General features: G+C 35.6%; 1 protein-coding gene and 7 non-coding genes across 8 annotated transcripts; all 8 read left to right on the top strand.

Annotated features, from left to right (window-relative positions):
- The first annotated feature begins 1,852 nt into the window (after positions 1-1,852).
- LOC101892943 (uncharacterized) lies at positions 1,853-3,373 on the top strand. The gene is made up of 2 exons (XM_011295930.2): positions 1,853-1,996; positions 2,054-3,373. The coding sequence occupies exons 1-2, from the start codon at positions 1,985-1,987 to the stop codon at positions 3,224-3,226; spliced, it is 1,185 nt and encodes a 394-aa protein (XP_011294232.2). The 5' UTR covers positions 1,853-1,984; the 3' UTR covers positions 3,227-3,373.
- An 8,269-nt stretch (positions 3,374-11,642) lies between these two features.
- On the top strand, positions 11,643-11,714 carry TRNAW-CCA (transfer RNA tryptophan (anticodon CCA)). The gene has a single exon. It is a non-coding gene; the product is annotated as a tRNA-Trp (tRNA).
- Positions 11,715-11,940: 226 nt separating this feature from the next.
- TRNAW-CCA (transfer RNA tryptophan (anticodon CCA)) lies at positions 11,941-12,012 on the top strand. Its single transcript has one exon. It is a non-coding gene; the product is annotated as a tRNA-Trp (tRNA).
- A 219-nt stretch (positions 12,013-12,231) lies between these two features.
- On the top strand, positions 12,232-12,303 carry TRNAW-CCA (transfer RNA tryptophan (anticodon CCA)). Its single transcript has one exon. It is a non-coding gene; the product is annotated as a tRNA-Trp (tRNA).
- A 215-nt stretch (positions 12,304-12,518) lies between these two features.
- TRNAW-CCA (transfer RNA tryptophan (anticodon CCA)) lies at positions 12,519-12,590 on the top strand. The gene has a single exon. It is a non-coding gene; the product is annotated as a tRNA-Trp (tRNA).
- A 1,430-nt stretch (positions 12,591-14,020) lies between these two features.
- Positions 14,021-14,092, top strand: TRNAW-CCA (transfer RNA tryptophan (anticodon CCA)). The gene has a single exon. It is a non-coding gene; the product is annotated as a tRNA-Trp (tRNA).
- A 1,195-nt stretch (positions 14,093-15,287) lies between these two features.
- Positions 15,288-15,359, top strand: TRNAW-CCA (transfer RNA tryptophan (anticodon CCA)). Its single transcript has one exon. It is a non-coding gene; the product is annotated as a tRNA-Trp (tRNA).
- A 1,245-nt stretch (positions 15,360-16,604) lies between these two features.
- Positions 16,605-16,676, top strand: TRNAW-CCA (transfer RNA tryptophan (anticodon CCA)). Its single transcript has one exon. It is a non-coding gene; the product is annotated as a tRNA-Trp (tRNA).
- Positions 16,677-23,805: the final 7,129 nt, after the last annotated feature.

Here is a 23,805-nt window from a genome sequence, read left to right as displayed (position 1 = left end):
ATTTCGATGGGTGGTGCTACCTCCATCTGCGATCAGTTGTTTGTCTTCGGTCGCACTTAGAGACCTGGTGACCAGTAAAACTGCCAACAAGTTGAAAAGTACCCAAAGGGAAGAGTGAATCATAGCGTTTTTTTTACCTTTGACATTGTTAACGTACCTGAACGGTCATTTGGTGAAGTTTCTTCCTTAGCGAGTACTAACCACTTTGGCTGCTACCTTGTGGATAACCAAAAAAAAGTATCGACTGAATTTATTATGAAATTCATTTTGAAAGCTTTTCGATATCAGCATGCATTAGTCAAAAAAAATCGGAATGCACATAATTTGCAAAGAGTTGTTGGAAGTACTTTTCCGATAATACATCAATTAATATCGAGTAAACAAGCTGTAAGGCCGAACTTTGAATACCCTCCATCATTTGGTACAAATTTGGCAATTTTCGAAAAATTAAAATCTATTAAAAATTCTGTTAAAATCTTTAAACCCCAATGAAGCCGCATATTAGGGACTATACGTCGACGTGGACCTGCATAGACAACTTTTGTCACAACCTATATAGGAATAGGTTGCAGTATCCATTACGAACTTCAAATACAGAATTTGAAAAAATTCCGATGAATATTGTCGCTAAAATCATCAATATGCCGAATATCGGGAGGTACCGTTATATGGGGGCTATACGAAGACGTGGTCCTGCACAGACAATTTTCTGTCATAGGCTGTAGCATCTGTTTTGAACTTCAAATACCAAATTTGAAACAATTCCGGTGAATAATGTCGCTAAAATCACCAAAATACCGAATATCGGGGGTTCCGTTATATGGGGGCTATACGAAGACGTGGACCTGCACAGACAATTTTCTGTCAAAGGTTGTAGTATCCATCACGAACTTCAAATACCAAATTTGAAACAATTCCGGTAAATAATGTCGCTAAAATCATCTAAATGCCGAATATCGGGAGGTACCGTTATATGGGGGCTATACGAAGACGTGGTCCTGCACAGACAATTTTCTGTCATAGGCTGTAGTATCCATTACGAACTTCAAAAACCAAATTTAAAACAATTCTGATGAATATTGTCGCTAAAATCATCAAAATCCCGAACATCTGGAGGTACCATTGTATGGGGGCTATACGAAGACGTGGACCTGCCCAGACAATTTTCTGTCACAGCCTGTAGTATCCATTACGAACTCTAAATACGTAATTTGAAACCACTCCGGTCAATAATGACGCGAAAATCATCAAAATACCGAATATTGGGAGGTGCCGTTATATGGGGGCTATACGAAGACGTGGACCTGCCCAGACAATTTTCTGTCACAGGCTGTAGCGTCTGTTTTGAACTTCAAATACCAAATTTGAAACAATTTCGGTGAATAATTTCGCTAAAATAATCAAAATACCGAATATCGGAAGGTACCGTTAATGGGGGCTATACGAAGACGTGGACCCATTTTCTATATAAAAAATCCTGTAGACATAATATACATTTGAGTATAATTTTATCAATCTACTTTAATTCGTTCGGAAGCTAGAGTGATTTCCACAGACGGATAGACGGACGAACATCGCTAATCATTATCTTCATACCCATAGCGATCCTTACAACAAACAATTCAAAACTAAATTCAATTCAAAAATTTTGAAAAAATTTTAAACATATGATTGCATGGCCTTACCTTCTTAATTCTACCATGCATTCCATAAAGTTGTATTTTGTTTTTGTTGTGAAAACAAAGTCGAATAAAAATTTTTATTTTTTGAGATTAGATTTTTATTAATTTATGTATTATCGGAAAAGTACTACCAACAAATCTTTGCAAATTATGTGCATTCCGATTTTTTGATTAATGTATGCTAACATCGAAAAGCTCTCAAAATGAATTTCATAATAAATTCAGTCGAAACTTTTTTTATTGGTTAGTCAAAAGGTAGCAGCCAAAGTGGTTGGTACACGCTTAGGAAGAAACTTCACCAAATGGCCGTTCAGGTAGGTTAATAATGTCAAAGGTTAAAAAATCGCTATGATTCACACTCTTCCCTTCAGGTACTTTTGCACTTGTTGGCAGTTTTACTCGTCACCCGCTCTCTAAGTGCGACCGAAGACAAACAACTGATCGCAGATGGAGGTAGCACCACCTATCAACATACTGTCCCGGTCAATCCAATTGTCATCCGTACTCAACTGGAAAATTATGACCTACCTACTTTGAGGGAATACATAGAGTGTCACGAAAACAGTGACAAATGCAAACAGGCCTGTCTGGGTGATAAGGATGTTGTTAAGTGCCTGAAGAGATGTCCAATTTGCCCGGATCTGGTAAGGGGTGACCACCTAGTGCAGGGTGTGAACGATACTCTACTGACCCAGCCGAGATCCGTTAATATGACGAACGTGGTTCGGCTGACGAACCAAATACACAACACAATCGAAGAAAATGGAGGCAATGTAACCCTCAATAACGACAATAACGTGAACTTGCATCAAAAGGTTGCCAAGTCTAGAGTGGGAGGAAAGTTCGGTTTGGGCTATAAAAATACGGATCCATGCTGTATTGTTTTGCGACCATCGAGGGATTGCGAGACGAACCAGTTATCGACTGGATCACGTTGTAGCCGAAAACGTCATCGCGTCTGTGGCAAGAAATGTAAAAGCCGTGTCATGGAAGCCAGGAGGATAACTGTCTGTGATTCTAATTCAGATTATACGGATCAGTATGGCTCTGACAGTTGCCATGAAACTGTGAAATATGTACCAGTCCAACCAAGAAGATATTTGCCTCAATCAAGACCAAGCAAATGTTCATACACTCCGGCATGGCCATTTGTAGCTTGTGGAACGCAAAAAGTGTCTCCTCAACCTAACTGCGACTACTGTCTCCATTTGCCATACGTATACATAATGCGAAACGGCGTTCCACGGCAATGTGGGCACTGCCTAAAAATCTATAACGGCAGGTCGAATACCTACAACTATCAGCAACAATTGCCGATTGATAGGCAGCCGTTTATGCAATATCCACTAAGCAACTATCCCGCCAATGGAGGTGATTTCGAATTTGATATTCCCGAAGGCTGGAGAGAAGAGCCGAAGAAATTCCTCTTGCCTGATGGCGATTATTACAATAACAATGTTATTGAAAGCGATAACTTCAACCCATACGAGTATGCACCGGTGGAACACACGAATGATTATTCTGATTACGACAACGGATATTAAGCTTAATTTGGCCTTCCGAACGGTCGTAAATACAGATAGCTATGTTTTTTTTTTTCTTTTTTTGAAACCTTAAATTGGATTGGATGATTTCAATGTTCTGAATCATGGTACAATGAAATAAAGGTATCCTCATTTCAAAGCAGCATTCCCAGCTCGGCATTTTCTGTAATTTACCTTGTCAAATTTCCATGCATAAATATACAGGTCACATCTCTGATTTTGTGTGTCAACAATTTATTTAGGAATATGGATTTTGACTGTCTGTCCGTCTGTGGAAATCACTCTAGCTTCCGAACGAAACATTATAAACAGATTTTTTTCAAGTTTCGCATTTGAATATTGTAATAGCTTGTGACAAAAGTTGCCTAGGCAGGTCCACGTAGTCATATAGATCCCAATATACGGCTACATTCGGTATTTTTAAGATTTTAACAGAATTTTTAACGGATTTTATTTATTTTTATACTCTACACCACAAGGTGGTCAGGGTATTATGTCTTTGTGCATTTGTTTGTAACAGGCAAAAGGAAACGAGATAGAACCATAGTTCCTTTTGATGATCTGCATAGAATCACTTTCTGAGTTGATTTATGCATGTCAGTCCGTCTGTCCGTCTGTCCGTCCGTCCGTCTGTCCATGTATTCTTGTGAACAAAATGCAGGTCGCATTTATTATTATATTATCCGATTGAGATGAAATTTTGCAAACAACATTTGTTTGGCCCAAGGACGAACCCTATTGAAATTGGAGATAATCGGTAAAAATTTAGATATAGCTCCCATATATATCTTCGTCCGATTTGCCTTTTATTGTGCGCCAAACGTGTAATATCAGCCCGAATAATATGGAATTTTGCACATACAACAAAATTAGGCCTGAAAATAAGTATACCAAATTTTATCGAAATCGGTTCAGATATAGCTATAGCTCCAATATATATTGTTCCTCCGATTTGTTATTTTTGTCCTCCGCAGCCGTAATATGCACTCTGAAACAACAATATTTGGGGAAATATATCAAATGCAGCTCAGAAATACCTTTGCTAAATTTTATCGAGATCGGTTCAGATTTGGATATAGCTCCCATATATAACTTCGTCCGATTTACCATTTATTGTGCACCAAACGTCTAATATTTGTCCAAAAGGGGTGGAATTTGGCACATACGACCGAATTTAGTCTAGAAGGTAGTATGCCAAATTTGGTGAAGATCGGTTCAGATATAGTTATAGCTCCCATATATATTGTTCATCCGATTTATTGTATTTGTTACCCACAGCCGTAATATGCACTCCGTAACAACGATATTCAGGGAAATATATCAAATACAGCTCAGAAATATCTTTGCCAAATTTTATCGAGATCGGTTCAAATTTGGATATAGTTCCCATATATATTTTTGTCCGATTTCAAATTAATTTCGCACCAAATGGGCAATACAAGTCCGATTTTAAAAGATACAAATGCTTCGGCATATTTAGTCCTTTGAATTTTAAATTATAATCATAGCGTGTATGATTGAATTCTCCCATAAAAACTTTTAATTATAAAGTGGAGCTCAACTAAATTAGCAAAGTGGTGTAGGGCATCATAAAATCGGCCCCGCCCGACTTTAGGATTTTCTTTACTGTTTTTTTTTTTTTTAAGTGCGAAATTTGTACCAAGTGGTGGAGGGTACTTGCTTTGGGTTACTTGTTTTCTATACAAAATACCAAACTTAGTAACATTAATTACTTTACGTACACTTCATAGTACGAATTTCCAATTCGACCTCCATATCTACTAAGCCTTTCATTCTCAAAATGAACATCCAGAATGCTAGTTCTTTTCCTATATTATATATCAAATTTAATATTTTGGTATACAACACTACTACGCATTTCCAAATCCCCAGCCTTATCTAGAAATTATACACCTCTAGCGATCCTGATACCAAAATGTAAAAGTCTTATGCTATTCCTACACTCTATGCCGTATTTAGTATTTTTGGTATTTTTATACCCTCATCCATATGACTACAGAGGGTATATATCATTTGATACGGTCAAAACGTGCCTAGTCGAAATAATGGCTTTAGACCCTAGGTCTCTTTGGACCAAATCCATTTCAGAACAGTTGGAGTTGATCTAGCGATGTGCGTCCGTCTGTCTGTCTCTCCGTCTGGCTGGTGCGCACGATAACTCTCGAATGGAGTATCCGATTTGATCCAAACATGGTACATTGTAATATTTTTGTCAAACTTAGATCGAGTTCGGAGATGGGCAATATCAGTCCACTTCATCAAGTATCTCCCCCACAAAACGGCGAAATTTTCAAAAAATATTTTTTTTTTGCGCAGAAAAAGAAAGGCTAATCCGATTTTGCTCCATCTTTGCAATTCTTAATATTTGCGTCAGTGCTAGGTCAGGTGTGAAAATGGACAATATCGGAACACTCCATCAAGTACCTCCCCCACAAATGGTCAAAATTTTGAATAATTACAACTCTCATAAAATGTGAGGTAAGAGTCCGATTGTCTTCAAAATTCACACATTCCAATATTTATATTAACCCAAGGTCTGGTGTTAAGATGGAATATATCGGTTCACTCCTTGTGGTACCTCCCCACAAAAAATCGAAATTTTCAAAAAAATATATATATAATCCGATTTTGCTCCAACTTTGCAAATCCTAATATTTGGTCAGGTGTGACCATGGACAATATCGGTCCACCGTTTCTTGTACCTCCCCCACAAAGGGTCAAAATTTTAAATAGTTAAAACTCTCATAAAATGTGAGGTAAGAGTCCGATTGTCTTCAAATTACACACATTTCAATATTTATATTAACCCAAGGTCTGGTGTTAAAATGGAATATATCGGTCCACTCCTTCTAGTACCTCCCCCACAAAAGGGCGAAACTTTCAAAAAATATATATTCTGCACAGAAAGAGTGAGGATAATCCGATTTTGCTCCAACTTTGCAAATCGTAATATTTGCGTCAGTGCTAGGTCAGGTGTGAAAATGGACAATATCGGTCCACTCCATCAAGTTCCTCCCCCAAAAATGGTCAAACTTTTGAATAATTACAACTCTCATAAAATGTGAAGTAAGTGTCCGATTGTCTTCAAAATTCACACATTCCAATATTTATATTAACCCAAGGTCTGGTGTTAAGATGGAATATATCGGTTCACTCCTTTTGTCAACTCCCCCACAAATGGTCGAAATTTTCACAAAATATATTTTTTGCACAGAAAGAGAAACCATAATCCGATTTTGCTCCAACTTTGCACATCGTAATATTTGCGTTAGTGCTAGGTGAGGTGTGAAAATGGACAATATCGGTTCGATCCTTCTGGTACAAATCAATGAAGTCTGTTATGGTTGGAACCTAAAAAATCAAATATAAAGCCAATACATACCTCCATTCAGAATTTATATTTAATCTATTTCAAAGGCATTATATGTTATGTAATGAGAGGTCACATGCAGCGGAACAAAAATCTCTCTGTCCAATTGTCCAATGGAAATAGATTCAGATTAATATATAGCCTCCATATATTTGCTCCAAGCGATTTTAAATTAAGGTATCTCCAAAGCTATGGTTAGCTAAGCTAAATATGTATTATAAAGGCGGAAACCCCAGGTTTTAATATGTTTTCACTAAATTTCATGTGATAACAAGTGAAAAAGCACAAAGTTCCATCGAGACGAACTTTTAAAACCCTCAACCGTTTGGAAGAAATTTTCAAAAAAAAATCCATTGAAATATACTGCTAAAATTATAAAAATACCGAATTCAGGGAGTTACCATTATATTGGGGACTATACGAAGGCATAGGTCTGTATATGCAATTTTTGTCATAGGCCATTACAATATTCAAATACGAAACTTGAAACAATTCTGGTCAATGATGTCCTTAAAATCATCAAAATATAGAATATAAAGAGTGAGATGAAAAAACTGCAACCATCTTCAGACTGCTGTCATTCCTAAGCCACTAGTCCGACAAATGTTAGAATTATTCAAGTGACAGCTCATTATATTATTTACAAGCGTACAAAAGCATTTTGGTGAGAATTTTCCAGAAAAAAAGTTATTTGTGATGGAATTCAAGCGTGATGGTGTCCTTTACTTATATTTGGCTAGAAAACCACAAGTGGCTATCCTCAGAGCACTCCAGCATTTAAATGTGAATAAAACTTTTGTGTCTCGTACCATTGCTCGTTACTGTGACACTGGTAGCGTAACCCGACGTCAAGGAAGTGGGCGGAAGAAAACAGCAACATCAGCAGATATAGTTCGAAAAGCAAAGAAGCGACTTGATCGAAATTCACGTCGTTTTGGCCGTAAAATGGCTCGTGAGCTGAACATATCGCAATATTCCATTCGGCAAATATTGAAAAATGAGCTCGGGTAAAGCCATTGAAATTCCAAAAAGTACACGAACTTACACCGCAACAGAAAGAAAGTGGACTCAAAAGAACTAAAGAGTTGCTTCGCTTGGCCGAAAGTGGTGATCTGCCGAATTTGGTTTTCTCCGATGAAAAAACATTCGTTGTCCAGCAGTTTGTATACAAACAAAATGATCGTGTTTACTTGGCAAAGAGGTCAGCTGAAAATGTGCACCTTCGGTTGGCCACCAGAACTCAAGCGCCGGCCATGGTGATGGTGCGGGCCGCCATAACAGCCGATGGTCGCTCTCCGCTTGTATTAATCGACCGTCGCATCAGAGTAAATGCCGAATATTATCGCGAAAATATTCTGGAGGGTGTATTAAAACCTTGGGCACGCAAACATTTTGGCCGAAGACCTTGGACATTCCAACAGGACTTGGCACCCGCCACCCAATAATGGTTACAAAATGAGGTTCCTTGCTTCATTTCCAGCGCACAATGTCTGGAGTATTTTAGAAAGCAAGGTTGGCACTAAAAAATACCAAAGTGTCGATCACCTCAAGCAAGCGCTTCGCCGGGAATGGACCAAAATATCGCAGAGCAACATTCGGGCAGTGTGTAATGGTTTCATTGGCCGTTTGAAGGCCATAACTCGTGCCAAAGGTGACCAATTCGAACAAATCTAAACTTATTCTAAAATTTGATGCTATTTTCGACATTTTTTGCTTTCATTCAATAAAAATTAAAAAAAAGGAAAAAATTATGGCGTTTGACTTTGTTGCAGTTTTTTTATCTCACCCTTTATATGGGAGCTATCTGAACCGATTTCGATGAAATTTGCCAGAGATATTTTGTGGAGTACATATGATATCTGATTTCATATAACATTGTTGTGGAGTGCATACTACGAATGTGGGGTACTTAATATATGAACCGATTATCACTAAATTTCAGGTACTTGAATTCGATTGGAAGTACCGGAATCCATTGTATTTGGACGAAAATTAAACATCCGGTGCATAATAAAATTCAAATCGGAAGAAAAATTATATATAAGCTATATCTAAATATGTACCGATATTCAGCAAAATTTCCGGACATACATCTGGACTGAACCTGACCGTGTGCGCCAAAAAAATTGATTTGTTTCGGATTGATATTATGCATTTTTGTGCACAATACTTATGAAATCGCTCGTATTAATCGACCGTGGTATCAGAATAAATGCCGAATATTATCGCGAAAATATTCTGGAGGGTGTATTAAAGCCTTGGGAACGCCAACATTTTGGCCACATACCTTGGCCAGCATTTTGGCCAACAGGACTCAGCACCATCGCACTCAGCATGTGCCACCCAATATACGGGATCCAATGAACACCAATTTCGATAGGGTACGTCTTTGGGCCAAGCAAATAATTTTCATATTAATCAGAGAATGAATGCGACCTGTACTTTGTTTAAAAAACACATGGCCGGACATGCATAAATCGACTCAAAATCCGATTCTATGTAGATCATCAAAAGAAACTATGGGTCTATATCGTTTCCTTCTGCAAATGCAAAACAAATGTACAAAGACATATGACAGGATATTATGTCCACAGGGTAGGATATAACAAGTAAATAATATTAAGTTCGGCCAGACTTTTAATTTCCTCCCCCTTAGCACAAATTCCAATTTTAGACATATTCGTGGGAAAATGTGGCAAAAATCTTCAAACTACGGCATATCGGGAGGTACTGCTATATGAGGGCTATACAAAAACGTGAGCCTATACATGCAACGCTTTGTCACCGGAGATAGATACCATTACGACCAACAAATACCAATTTTTAGACAAATCCATGAAAAAATGTGACAAAAACCTTAAAAATACCGAATATCGGGAGGGGGCTATACCAAAATGTGGACCTATACATGTAATGTTTCTCCACACGAACTAGGACCCATTATGACTTACAAATACCAATTTTCAGACAAAAACCATAAACATACCGCATATCAGAGGTACCGTTATATAGGGGCTATACCAAAACGTGGACCTATATATGCAACGCTTCGCCACCAGAGCTAGAACCCATTACGACCAGCAAATACCAATTTTTAGACAAATCCGTGAAAAAATATGGCAAAAATCATCAAAATACCGAATATCGGGAGATTCCGTTACATGGGGACTATACCAAAACGTGGACCTATACATACAATATTTCGCCACCAGAGCTAGAACCCATTACGACCACCAAATACCAATTTTCAGACAAATCCGTGAAAAAATGTGGCAAAAATAATCAAAATACCAAATATCGGGAGGTGCCGTTACATGGGGACTATAAAAACGTGGACCCGTCCCGTCTACGGTAAGGTAGAGATCAAATTAATATAGACATATAAAAACACCTCCCATACCTGTACATGTTTTATCCGATTTAATATCAAAAACGTAATATGTCATCTATAGCAATGTTAGAAAGGGGCAGAACACAAATCCCTCCGTCCATCATTTAGTGGAAATTGATTCATAAATTATTATAGCCCCATATAGCGTATCATCCGATTGCAAATTGCAAAGGCGTATTAGGGCTTACAATAAAAATTCTAATTTGTATAATTATTTTCACACAAAACATTCATTTTTTATGGGCAGATCTGCTATACGCCCATTGGATTCGGCACTAATTGATCCCTTCTCAAGCATATGTTGATTTAATAATTCTATTGTGTTAATCAATCTTTTTATACCCTCCACCATAGTATGCAGGGTATATTAAGTTTGTCATTCCGTTTGTAACACCTCGAAGTATACATTTTAGGCCCCACAAAGTATATATATTCTTGATCAGCATAAAATTCTATGTCGATTTAGCCATGTCCGTCCGTCTGTGGAAATCACTCTAGCTTCCGAACGAAATGAAGTAGATTGATAAAACTTTACACAAATGGGTATTATGTCTGCAGGACTTTTGGTATTGAAAATGGGCTATGTAGGTCCACGTCTTCGTATAGCCCCCATATAACGGTACCTCCCGATATTCAGTATTTTGATGATTTTAGCGACATTATTTACCGGAATTGTTTCAAATTCAGTATTTGAAATTCGTAATAGATACTATGACAGAAAATTGTCTGTGAAGGTCCACGTCTTCGTATAGCCCTCATATAACGGTACCTCCCGATGTTGGGTATTTTGATGATTTTAGAGACAAATTTGAAGTATGTAATGTATACTACAGCCTATGACAGAAAATTGTCTGTGTAGGTCCACGTCTTCGTATAGCCCCCATGTAGCGGTACCCCCCGATATTCGGTATTTTGATGATTTTAGCGACATTATTTTCCGCAATTATTTGAAATTTTGTATTTGAAGTTCGCAATGGACTAAAGCCTATGACAGAAAATTGTCTGTGAAGGTCCACGTTTTATAACCTCCATGGTACCTTCCTATATTCGGTATTTTGATGATTTTAGCTACATTATAAACAGATTTTTTTCAAGTTTTGCATTTGAATATTGTAATAGCTTATGCCAAATTTGCCTATGCAGGTCCACGTCGTCGACCTTAATATACGGCTACATTGGGTATTTTTTTAAGATTTTGACATAATTTTTAACGGATTTTATTTTTTTTGTTTTTTGAAAATTGTTGAATTTGTATCAAATGGTAGAGGGTATTAAAAGTTTGGTCCGGCCAAACTTAATGTTTTTTTTTTTAACTTGTTCAACAGTATCTTATCTCAACAAAAACACACACAACTGATTTATTTACTAAATTTTAATGATGAATGCTATAGATTAATACAAATTCATAAAATAAACAAACACCAGAGACATGTGGTTGACCATAGCCAATGCAAAACGTATTGAACGGGAAAGAACCTGCAATTAACAACAACAACTACAACAGTCCCAATAAGCGTTTGCTAAGAATAGCGACCAGTCAAACAAAGTCAACGCAAAGAACCCACAGCGAGCGACTAAATTGAATGACTACAGATTGGACAAGCGACACTTGTTGTTTGCGCCAAACAACGTTGGACTCCGTGGCGCAACGGTAGCGCGTCTGACTCCAGATCAGAAGGTTGCGTGTTCAAATCACGTCGGGGTCAAAATGAAAATTTTGAAAAAAATAGTTTTTTCTTAAGTTTTTAAATAAAAAAGAATGGAATTGGGAATTTTTGCGTAAAACCAAACATGTTTCCTTACAAATTTGTTAATTCCATTAAAATGAAAGGGAAATTGGAAAAAGTAAACCTGCGGTTTTCGTATGATTTTTAAACCGAGTTTTGTTGTTATAGATTAATAGGGCAGCGTTAAGTGCAGTGTTTTTTGTACGACTCCGTGGCGCAACGGTAGCGCGTCTGACTCCAGATCAGAAGGTTGCGTGTTCAAATCACGTCGGGGTCAATAGAATTTCTTTTGAAAAAATATATCTTTTCTTTCTTATATAAATATTAATAATTAATGAATTTGGGAATTTATGTATAATTGCGAAATATTAAGGTTTAATTCCCACTAAATGAAAGAAAGTGGCAAATTTTCAATTTCAGATTTCTATTAAATTCTAAAACTAAGTCTTGTTGTTACAAATTAATGGGGTAGTATTAGGTGCGACGTTTTTTATAAGACTCCGTGGCGCAACGGTAGCGCGTCTGACTCCAGATCAGAAGGTTGCGTGTTCAAATCACGTCGGGGTCAATAGAATTTTTTTGAAAAAATATTTTATTTCTTTTCATATTTAAATAATAATTAATAAATTTCAGAATTCTTATATAATTGCGAAATTTGCAGTTTAATTTCCGCTAAATGACATGGAAGTGACAAATTTTCAATTTCAAATTTTATTAAATTCTAAACCCAAATTTGGTTGCTATAAATTAATAGGGTTGTATTAGGTGCGGCGTCTCTCATAAGACTCCGTGGCGCAACGGTAGCGCGTCTGACTCCAGATCAGAAGGTTGCGTGTTCAAATCACGTCGGGGTCAATTAGGTTCAGAAATTCCGTACTTTTTTGTTTTAACTATTTGTTTTATACCCTCCACCATAATATGAGGATATATTAAGTTTGTCATTCCATTTGTAACACCTCGAAATATACATTTTAGACCCCACAAAGTATATATATTCTTGATCATCAATGTCCGTCCGTCTATCTATTTGAAGTTCGTAATGGATACTAAAGCCAAAGACAGAAATTTGTCTGTGCAAGTCCGCGTCTTCGTATAGCCCTCACATAAAGGTACCTCCCGATATTAGGTATTTTGATGATTTTAGCGACATTATTCACCGGAATTATTTCAAATTTGGTATTTGAAGTTCGAAATTAATACTACAGCCTATTACAGAAAATTTTCTGTGCAGGTCCACGTCTTCGTGTAACTCCTTATAGCGGTACCTCCCAATATTCGGTATTTGGATGATTTTAGTGTCATTATTCACCAGAATTGTTTCAAATTAAGCATTTAGAGTTCGTAATGGGATCTACAGTCTGTGACAGAAAATTGTCTATAAAGTTCCAGGTCTTTGTATAAGCCTCATATATCAGTACCTCACTATATTCGGTATTTTGACGATTTTAGGTACAATACTCACCGAAATTGTTTGAGATGTCGTATTTGAAGTTCGTAATGGATGCTACAGCCTGTGACAGAAAATTGTCTATGCTGGTCCAGGTCTTCGCACAGCTCCGATATAACTGTACCTCCCCATATACGATATTTTGATGATGGATGCAGCTAAACATTATTGACCGTTTATTTCAAGTTTCGAATTTGAATATGGTAATGGCTTATGACAAACAATGCCTATGTAAGTCCCCGTCGTATACATCCCAATAAAACTACTATCTTCGGTATTTTTAAAATTGTAACAGTCTTTTTATGGATTTTATTTCTTTGAAAATTTCCCAATTCTTTCCAAACGGCGGAGGGTATTCAAAGTTCGTCCCGGCCGAACTTACTGCTTTTTAATTTGTTTTTAATTTTCATTGTAATAACCTATATGTAAATATAAAATAAACATATTTAAAATTCAAGAAAATATTTGATTAATTGTCTGTACGTTTTTTTAATATTTACAGGAAAAATCCAGTAGGTTAAGGATGTAGATATGAAAATTAGAAATATGTGTTTACATCGAGAAACAGCCCGAATATGGGGTCAAGATTCTTGGAATCTTAGTAATTTAGGTATGTAGTGTCTTCTGCAATATAGCTGATAACAATATGCGGATTATTTCGGTCGAAAGTTTTAAACCTTAAGCGAGTTATCAGGATCGTCGGAGGGTCGTTTTGATCCTTCCCTCAAAATATGGATGAAAACTCTTAAAACTGGATCATAGTAAGACAACGGAAGTCAAATAAAAATGTTTATTGGTAAACATTTTTTATTTATGTACTTTTAAGCACCGCCCATATGACTCCGTGGCGCAACGGTAGCGCGTCTGACTCCAGATCAGAAGGTTGCGTGTTCAAATCACGTCGGGGTCAACCTGGATAATTTTTTTATTTTTTGTAAAATAGCAAAAACAAATTGGAACAGCTGTAAGTTCGGCTCGGCCGAACTTTGAATACCCGCCACCATTTAGGACGAATTTGGAAATATTAAAAAAATAAATTCCGTTAAAAATTCTGTTAAAATTAAAAAAAAAAACGAATATAGCCATTGTATTGGGGTCTATACGAAGACGTGGACCTGCATAGGTAACTTTTGTCAAAAATCATGAAAATACCGAAAATAGGAAGGTACTATTATATGGGGTCTTCATCAAAACCTGCACAAACAATTTTCTGACATAGGTTGTAATATTCATTACGAACTTCAAATACGAAATTTCAAACAATTTCGGTAAATAACGTCGCTAAAATCATCAAAATACCGAATATAAGAAGGTGCCGGTATATCGGGGCTATATTAAGACCTGGACCTGAAAAGACAATTTTCCGTCACAGGCTGTAGTATCCATTAAAAACTTCAAATACCAAAATTTGAAACAATTCCGGTGACCAATGTAGCAAAAATGATCAAAACACCGAATATCGGGAGGCACCGTTATATGGGGGCTATACGAAAACCTGAACCTGCATAGACAATTTTCTGTCATAGGCTGTAGTATTCATTACGAACTTCAAGTACCAAATTTGAAATAATTCAGGTGAATAAAGTCGCTATTATCATCAAAATACCGAATGTCGGGGGGTACCGTTATATGGTGGCTGTACGAAGCCCTGGCGCTGCAAAGACAATTTTTTGTTACAGGCTGTAGTAACTATTTGGAACTTAAAATACGAAATTTGAAACAATTCCGGTGAATAATGTCGGTAAAATCATCAAAATACCGAATATAGGGAGGTACTGATATATGGGGCCTATACGAAGACGAGATCCTGCATACGCAATTTTTTTGTCGGAGACTGTAGTACCCATTACGAATTCTACGAACAGGGCTAAAAGGTCATAGAATTTTACGGTGATCAAAAGTATATATATTCTCTGTTTCGTCTAAAATTATTATTTCGATGAGTTACAAACGGAATGACGAACTTAGTATACCCTCCAGACTATGTATGGTGCAGGATTAAAAAATTATATGGAAATTTCCAAAACATCCCAATTACGAGACATTCCATGTTTTAATCGATTTGTTGAATGAATTTAATTAGCTTAATATAGTTAACAGTACAGGACTCCGTGGCGCAACGGTAGCGCGTCTGACTCCAGATCAGAAGGTTGCGTGTTCAAATCACGTCGGGGTCAATTTGAATACTTTTATCATGAATAAAGTAAAATATTGAATTAATTCAAATCAGACGAGGAAGAAATGATTTTAGTTTGTACCCCATACCAACAACGAAAAAAAAATCTTCGGTCGGAAGGTGGCTACTCTGACTCACGAAGAAACTAAAATACAAATTACAGCTACATCGGTTTTAAAATTATGCCTAAAGACCTCGTAATAATTAAATTATGGAGTACCACCTTTATATGATGGCTGTTTTACAAACGTGAACTTATCATGATTTTTTTTATATTCTCCACCCTGGTATGAAGGGTATATTAAGTTGTTCCTGTTATATCCTTTTTATACCCTACAAAGTATATACAACTTTGATCACCATAAATTACTTTATCGATTTAACCATGTCCCTCGGTCTGTGCAAATCACTTTGGCTTTCGAACGATATGTGGAAGGTTAATGAAACTTCACTCAGATTTTCTAAATCTAAATATTATTCGATGGCGATTCGAATTTGTAGACTTCTGGCCGTCGATTGGAATATAATAACTTTAAAAAATTATATTCAGAGAAAATCTTAATTATATTGCAGAACCACAATAAAATTACAGATTACATTATTAAAAAAAAAGAACAAGTAAACAAAGGCTATAGCCGTGCGGGGCCGACCATGTGATATCCTACAACACTACAATATGTTTGAAGCCTCATTATGTCCAAATCCATTTTGGAAGATTTCGCTTTTTTCCGATGATCTCCCAAAGCAATAGTCTTCTATTCTGACCTAATCCCAGCTCCATGCTAAATTTCGTGAGAATCCATAATTGCTAGACTCAGTTCGGCGAGTTAGGAAGATCCATATATAAAACCCTATGTGCCACATAATTTTTGGTCCAATCATGCACCCCCAATACATAGTGTCGTAGGATATAAACAGGCCCCAAATTTATTTCCTCAACAAAAAACCATTACATCGTAGCTTGGAAACTTTATCCAAAAAGAAAGTTCTCACTTTCTAAACTCTTGCTGTAACTTGAAATAAAACTTGAGATCAAACACTTTGCTTGGTTCGAACACAGTGTTCATATTCTATTTTTCAACTGCTGATAACAGAGGTAGCATATAAATTAATTATTAACTTATTTAATTTTTGTTTTGAAATTTATGATAACTTAATTGGAAAAACATGTATTCAATAAATCAATGTTATTCAATGGAATGGCATTTGGAACCCCCGATTCGTGTATTCACTTGTTGCTTCACAAGACTCCGTGGCGCAACGGTAGCGCGTCTGACTCCAGATCAGAAGGTTGCGTGTTCAAATCACGTCGGGGTCAAGTTGGATAAATATTTTTTTTAATTTCTTAAATTTGTATTTTATTCGTTTAAAGAAAATTCATGAAAAGAGCCTTAAAGCAATGCTGAGCAAGAAGTTGTTCTAGCGTAAGGGGCCAATTCCCCTTAGTTTTTGTTAAACCACCAACAAATCGAGATCTATGAATTTCTTATTTAAGTCTTTTTAAAACAAGTTTCATTGACAATTTTAAACAACATTCGTTTTTAAAAAAGTTAAAATAATTTAGAAAAAAAAATAAAAAAGGAAATTTTAATTTTTTTATAAAAAATCTTATGTGATTTTGCTCAGCTCTGCCTTAAAGGCACTTCTTTGAATTTAGAGCAAGCAAGGTAGTCGATTTTTGCTTGTGGTTTGCAATTGATTGTTTGTCAATGAGTGAATTAAAGTTTTTATAAAGCAGGAATTATTCACCCAGGCAGAGTTGAACCTTTACTATAGGATAAGAAGCCAGGCTTCATTTTTAACCCTCTACCTTGGAAAGGAGGGTATATTAACTTTGTCATTCCGTTTGTAACATCCCTAAATATTCCTCGTAGACTCCATAAAGTATTTATATTCATAATCAGCATAAAATTCTAACCCGATTAACTCCGTCTGTCTGTCTGTCCGTCTCTCTGTTGAAATCACGTACCGCTCACATCATTTGATGTAGAGCTTCCAAATTTGGCAGAACAATTTGTATAGTGTCTAAGATGGTTGGTATTGAAAATTGGTTTACGGGTTGGGTATAGTCCCCATATAACAATACCTCTCGATATTCGGTATTTTGATGATTTTGCCACATTTTCCAACGAATTTGTCTAAAAATTAGTATTTGTAGGTCATAATAGTTTATAGGTAGTGTGGCGAAACATTGCATGTATAGGTCCACGTTTTTGTGTAGCCCCATATAACGGCACCTCACGATTATTTTTGACACATTTTCCCATGAATTTGTATAAAAACTTTTTTTTTGATAAGTTTTACTGCATTATCCAAACGGTTTTACCTGTATATGAAGTTTAAAGTGAAACACTCTTGAATTCAGATACTTTCATTTAAAAATGTTCGGCCCAGCCGAACTTAATTTTTTTAAACCCTACTATGTGTTGGGGGTATTATAAGTTTGTTTGGACCACAAATTATGTAATGATAGTTTCTGACATAGTTTCTGACATAGGAAACAATATATGGATCTTCCTATCTCGCCGAGCTGAGTCGATCTAGCTATATATGTCCGTCCGTCAGCCCATGTTAATTTGTAATCAAGCTGCAGTTCTCAAGTATGGCCCGATCTTCACATAATTGAAATAGAGTTGGGGATAGGGTCAGAATGGAACCCTATTATTTTTGGATATGATCTCACAATATTTATGGGAACTACAGTTTATGACAGAAAATTGTCTATGCCAGTACCTCTTCATAGTGCTTATATCAGTACCTCCTTATATTCGGTGTTTTGATGATTTTAGCTACATTATTTATGGATTTTTTTCAAGTTTTGTGTTTCAATATTGTAATGGCTTATGACGAATGTTGCCTATGCAGGTCCATGTCTCCGTATAGACCCCAATATAACTGCTATATTCATTATTTTTAAGATTTTAAGAGAATATTTGGCAAATGTTATTTTTTTGAAAATTTCCAAATTCGTTCCAAATGGTGAAGGGAATTCAAAGTTCTGCCCGGCCGAACTTACTGCTTTTTTACTTGTTTATGATGATTTTGTGGACGAAAATAGCCAAATATCTAGACAAGCAAATCATATATATGAGTCTAAATTTGGAGACACAGAGGGCCCTCTTGCTCCTAGAGATGATCGCAAAATATTTAGAGGTTCAAATGAACCAAAAATATAAAAAAATTCCTGATGACACAGTTGAAGCCAATCGACACGCCTGAGAAGAGAGTTGGATTATATTAGCTGTAAAATGGACCACAACAACTAACAGCACAACGGAGTGCGTAAATATTGGGCAAATGCCCCTGGTCAAAAATCTAAGGGTAATATCTGGGCAGTGCTCCATGACATAATTTCAAAAGCGAAATCTTCCAAAATGGATTTGGACATAAGGGGGCTTCTAACATAATGTAGTGTGGTAGGGTATCACATGGTCGGCCCCGCACGACTATAGCCTTTGCTTACTTGTTTTATTATACCCTACACCACAAGGTGTTCAGGGTATTATGTCTTTGTGCATTTGTTTGTAACAGGCAAAAGGAAACGAGATAGACCCATATTTCCTTTTGATGATTTGCATAGAATCGCATTCTGAGTCGATTTATGCATGTCCATCCATCTGTCAGTCCGTCCGTCTGTCCAAGTGAAATTTTGCACAAATCATTTGTTTGGCCCAAGGACGAACCCTATAGAAATTGAAGATAATCGGTAAAAATTTAGATATTGCTCCCATGTATATCTTCGTCCGATTTGCCTTTTATTGTGCACCAAACGTGTAATATCAGCCCGAATAGTATACAACCAAATTAGGCCTGAAAATAAGTATGCCAAATTTGATCGAAATCGGTTCAGATATAGCTATAGCTCCAATATATATTTTTCATCCGATTTGTTATTTTAGTCCTCCGCAGCCGTAATATGCACTCTGTAACAACAATATTTGGGGAAATATATCAAATACAGCTCAAAAGTATCTTTGCTAAATTTTATCGAGATCGGTTCGGATTTGGATATAGCTCCCAATATAATTTCGTTCGATTTACTTTTTTTGGGCTCCAAACGTCTAATATTTGCCCAAATGGGATGAAATTTGGCAATTACGACCGAATAGAGTCAAGAAGCTAGTTATTGAATTTGGTGAAGATCGGTTCAGATGTGGCTATAGCTCCCATATATATTTTTCATCCGATTTGTTATATTTGTTACCCACAGCCGTAATATGCACTCTGTAACAACGATATTCAGGGAAATATATCAAATACAACTCAGAAATATCTTTGAAAAATTTTATCAAAATTGGTTCAGATTTGGATATAGCTCCCATATATATAAAATGGGCAATACACATCGGAATTTAAAAGATACAAATGCTTCGACATATTTAGTCTTTAGAACTTTAAATTACAATTATAAATATAGCGTGTATGATTGAATTCTCCAATAAAAACTTTTAATTGTTATGTGGAGCTCTACTAAATTAGCAAAGTGGTGTAGGGTATCATAAAGTCGGCCCGCCCGACTTTAAGAATTTCTTTACTGGTTATTTTATTTTTTTATTTATTTACTAGCTGACCCGGTCCGCGTTGCCGGCCCGTAGTTTTTGTCTATTATTCATATTTGCCAAAGCATAATTATTCACAGATATGACTGATATAAGTGTTCACGTACAGGTGGATTAAAAGTGTTTTAAAATACCTGTACCCATTTTTAAAGCCATGGGCTTCAATATTTAAACTGTGGGCTTCAACTGTGTGGATGTGCTATACGAATCTATTAAAAAGTATATATCAATCTTATTCCCATATAAGGGATAAAATTAATTTTTGGAATGGTAAAAATCTTAACAAAATTTCCCAGTCAAATGAGCAGTAATTCGGAATTTACTGTAATTTGTACACCTCATAAATGAGAGCTGAATGATTTAAGAATAGCCGAAGTTAATTACTTTTTTAAACCCATTAACACCTAAGATTGTGCATTAGAGTCCTCATAAGTCCCCCTAACCATGTCGGTCTGTTTGTCCGCCAAAAGGTGGACTTGAGGGGGTACTATTATATGGAAAATTTGTAGATGTGTTGAAATTTTTGTGAAGGATTTTCACCCCCAAATACACATTTTTAGCCAAATCCTTTAAAATATGGTAAAATCCGAAACATCGACCTACATTGAAAACCTTCTTCTACCCCTTATAATCAAAAATATAGCAGAACAACATAGCATGTCAAACTGAAAAAAATTTCGCGTGATTTAAATAAGTAAAAATAGTTTTATCCACATCATAATTGAGGGCAGAATAATTTCAGAATAGTCAAATATTATTACTATTTTACACCCATTACCGTAAGATGGGAATTAATTTTATTTGCCATTAAAATTGTAAGTTGGAGACCCCATAAAGTCCATATTTTTCATCATTGTATAATTCAATGACGATTTAACAAATATCCGGTCCCGTGTTACTTCCTTATATTTGTAATTTGTTCAGGTTTCCACAATTTATTTCATATAGATGTACATCCCTAATCCACGTTCCCAACCAATATCCTCTTGGGGGTTACAAATTCAATAGAATACAAAATTTTCTTTTCTGACCACACAATGTGGGGACTTTACTTAAATAAATTCCTATGTGGCAATTATCGGTATGATGGTTCCCTACCCCAGGGTAGCATAAATACAATTTTTTAGTCAAATCAATTGATGAATGTGGTCAAGACCGATATGGGCCCTAATCTGAAAATTTAAATTTTATGCGAAGAGGTTCTGTACCCTCTTAGAAACAAAGATGCCAAATAAGGGCCAAAAATGAAAAAAAGTGGCCACGACACCCAAAATACGATGGTTATATAAATATGAAATCGGGTTGTACCCTTATCCGTGAGTTATGATCGATATCATGACCTGCAAAAGCGATTTAAGGTATATTGAATATTTGAGAAGAATTTCGGGAAGGATAGAAATCCGGAAGGATAGAAGAATAACACATTGAAAAAATCTTCAACTTTTTTGCTGATTTTTTACAGCAAATGTTTAAAGATCCTTATATAGTTTGTCAATAGAATGTACTTCTATTTTAAAATTCGATTCCATTAAATTATTTCGACATCATCTATTCCGTTTCGCCACCACATATTTCGGTACTACACTTCCATGTAACTCGCCATCAATTTCATTTCTCAAGAAATCAAGTCAATCAAATAAATTGGTATTAATATTTGAATTCAAAAATAAAATATAAAAAACACCACAAATGTACATTAGAAAAAAGTAAGTCAAAATGGAAAAAAATCATGCAAAATAAAACATTACTATTGTACATTTCAAAAGTCAAAATAAAAATGTAAATATATCACATTTTTACGCGATTTTTTTGGATATTATCCTTTTCGGAGATGAGACAATTCCGAATTTGTATGGATCGTTAAAATCAGTCCAGCGGTTCTTAAGTTATAAGCGTAGTAACTAACACAACTTTCTTTTATATATATAGATACTAGCTGTCCCGGTCCGCGTTGCCGGCCCGTAGTTTTTGTCTATTATGCTTTTTTGTCAAAGCATAATTATTCAAAGATATTACTGTTATAAGTGTTCACGTACTGGTCGATTAATTTTTAATTTCTAGTCAAATGAGCAGTAATTTGGAATTTACTGTACTTTGTACACCTCATAATTGAGGGCTAATTGATTTAAGAATAGCCAAAGTTAATTACTTTTTTAAACCCGTTAGCGCCTCAGATTGTGCATTAGAGTCCTCATAAGTCCCGCTAACCATGTCGGTCTGTTTCTTCGCCAAAAGGTGGACTTGAGGGGGTACTATTACATGGAGAAAATTCTAAAATTTGTAGATATGTTGAAATTTTTGTGTAAGATACAAATACACATTTTTAGCTAAATCCTTTGAAATATTGTAAAATCAGGAAGTACCATCATATGGGCACTACTGCGAAACATGGACCTACATTGAAAACTTTCTTCACCCCTTATAATCCAAGATGACAAATAGAGGCCAAATCGAAAATATAGCAGAACAATATAGCATGTCAAACTGAAAAAAAAATCACGTGATTTAAATAAGTAAAAAAAATCCACCTCATAATTGAGGGCAGACTGATTCCAGAATAGTCAACTATAATTACTATTTTACACCCATTACCGTAATATGGGAACTAATTTTATTTGTCATTTAAATTGTAAATTGGAGACCCCATAAAGTCCATATTTTTCATCATAGTATAATTAAAAGACGATTCAACAAATATTCGGTCCCGTGCTACTTTCTTATATTTGTAATTTGTTCATGTTTTCACAATTTATTTCATATAGATGTACCTCCCAAATCTACGTTCCCAACCAATATTCTCTTGGGGGCTACAAATTCAATAGAATACAAATTTTTCTTGGGGAATCTCCAATGTGGGGACTTTACTTAAATAAATTCCTATGGGGCAATTATCTGTATGATGGTTCCCTACCCCAAGGTAGAATATATACAATTTTTAGCCAAATCAATTGATGAATGTGGTCAAGACCAATATGGGCCCTACACAAATTTTAAATTTTATGCGAAGAGGTTCTCTAAAAAGAAAAAAGTGGCCAAGACTCCCACAATAGCTTAAATCATACGATGGTTATATACATATGAAATCGGGTTGTACCCTTATCCGTTATCATGACCTGCAAAAGCGATTTAAGGTATCTTGAATGTTTAGGAAGAATTTCAGAAAGGATAGAAATCCTTTTCTTACTAAGCGTCCCATTCGCTCTACTATTTTCCACCCTTTATATTTGATGTTTTACTGATTGTACTCCCATTTTGAGCTCTCATTGGATGGATTATTGTCACATGAAAAAAGTGGTCCACGCTTTGAAATGAGCTCAATTAGACTTTTTCTGTAATTTTTGTTTGTTTAAATGTGTTCGCATCTTCTAGCTGAACCACGATGGAGTTGAAAGGTATTTAATTTCTTTGCTGAAAATTTGTATATAGTGAAAAATTATTCTTTATTTTGTTCACAAAAAATCCACTGAATTCAATATGATAATACAAATTGAAAAAAATTGACAAAATAAGAATAACAAATTGAAAAGAATCTTTAATTTGTTCGCTGATTTTTTACAGCAAATGTTTAAAGATCCTTACAAAGTTTGTCAATAGAATGTACTATTATTTTAAAATTCGATTTCATTGAAATTTTTTTTTTCGATTTTTTCCCGATTTGAGAATTTTTGCAATGAGATCTCTTTTTTGGTAATTTTTAGCAATTTTGAAAATGTAATTATCTTTTAACTTTGGTGTGACCGCGTTAAATAATTTCGATATCATCTATTCCGTTTCGCCACCACATAATTCGGTACTACACTTCCATGTAACCCGCCATAAATTTTAGTTCTCAAGAAATCAAGTCAATTAAATAAATTGGTATTAATATTCGAATTGAAAAATAAAATA

The sequence above is a fragment of the Musca domestica genome, unplaced genomic scaffold, assembly GCF_030504385.1.
Source record: "Musca domestica strain aabys unplaced genomic scaffold, Musca_domestica.polishedcontigs.V.1.1 3, whole genome shotgun sequence".
Taxonomy (NCBI): Eukaryota; Metazoa; Arthropoda; class Insecta; order Diptera; family Muscidae; genus Musca; species Musca domestica.
Note: the sequence above shows the minus strand (reverse complement) of the source record. Positions and strands in the feature narration are given on the sequence as shown.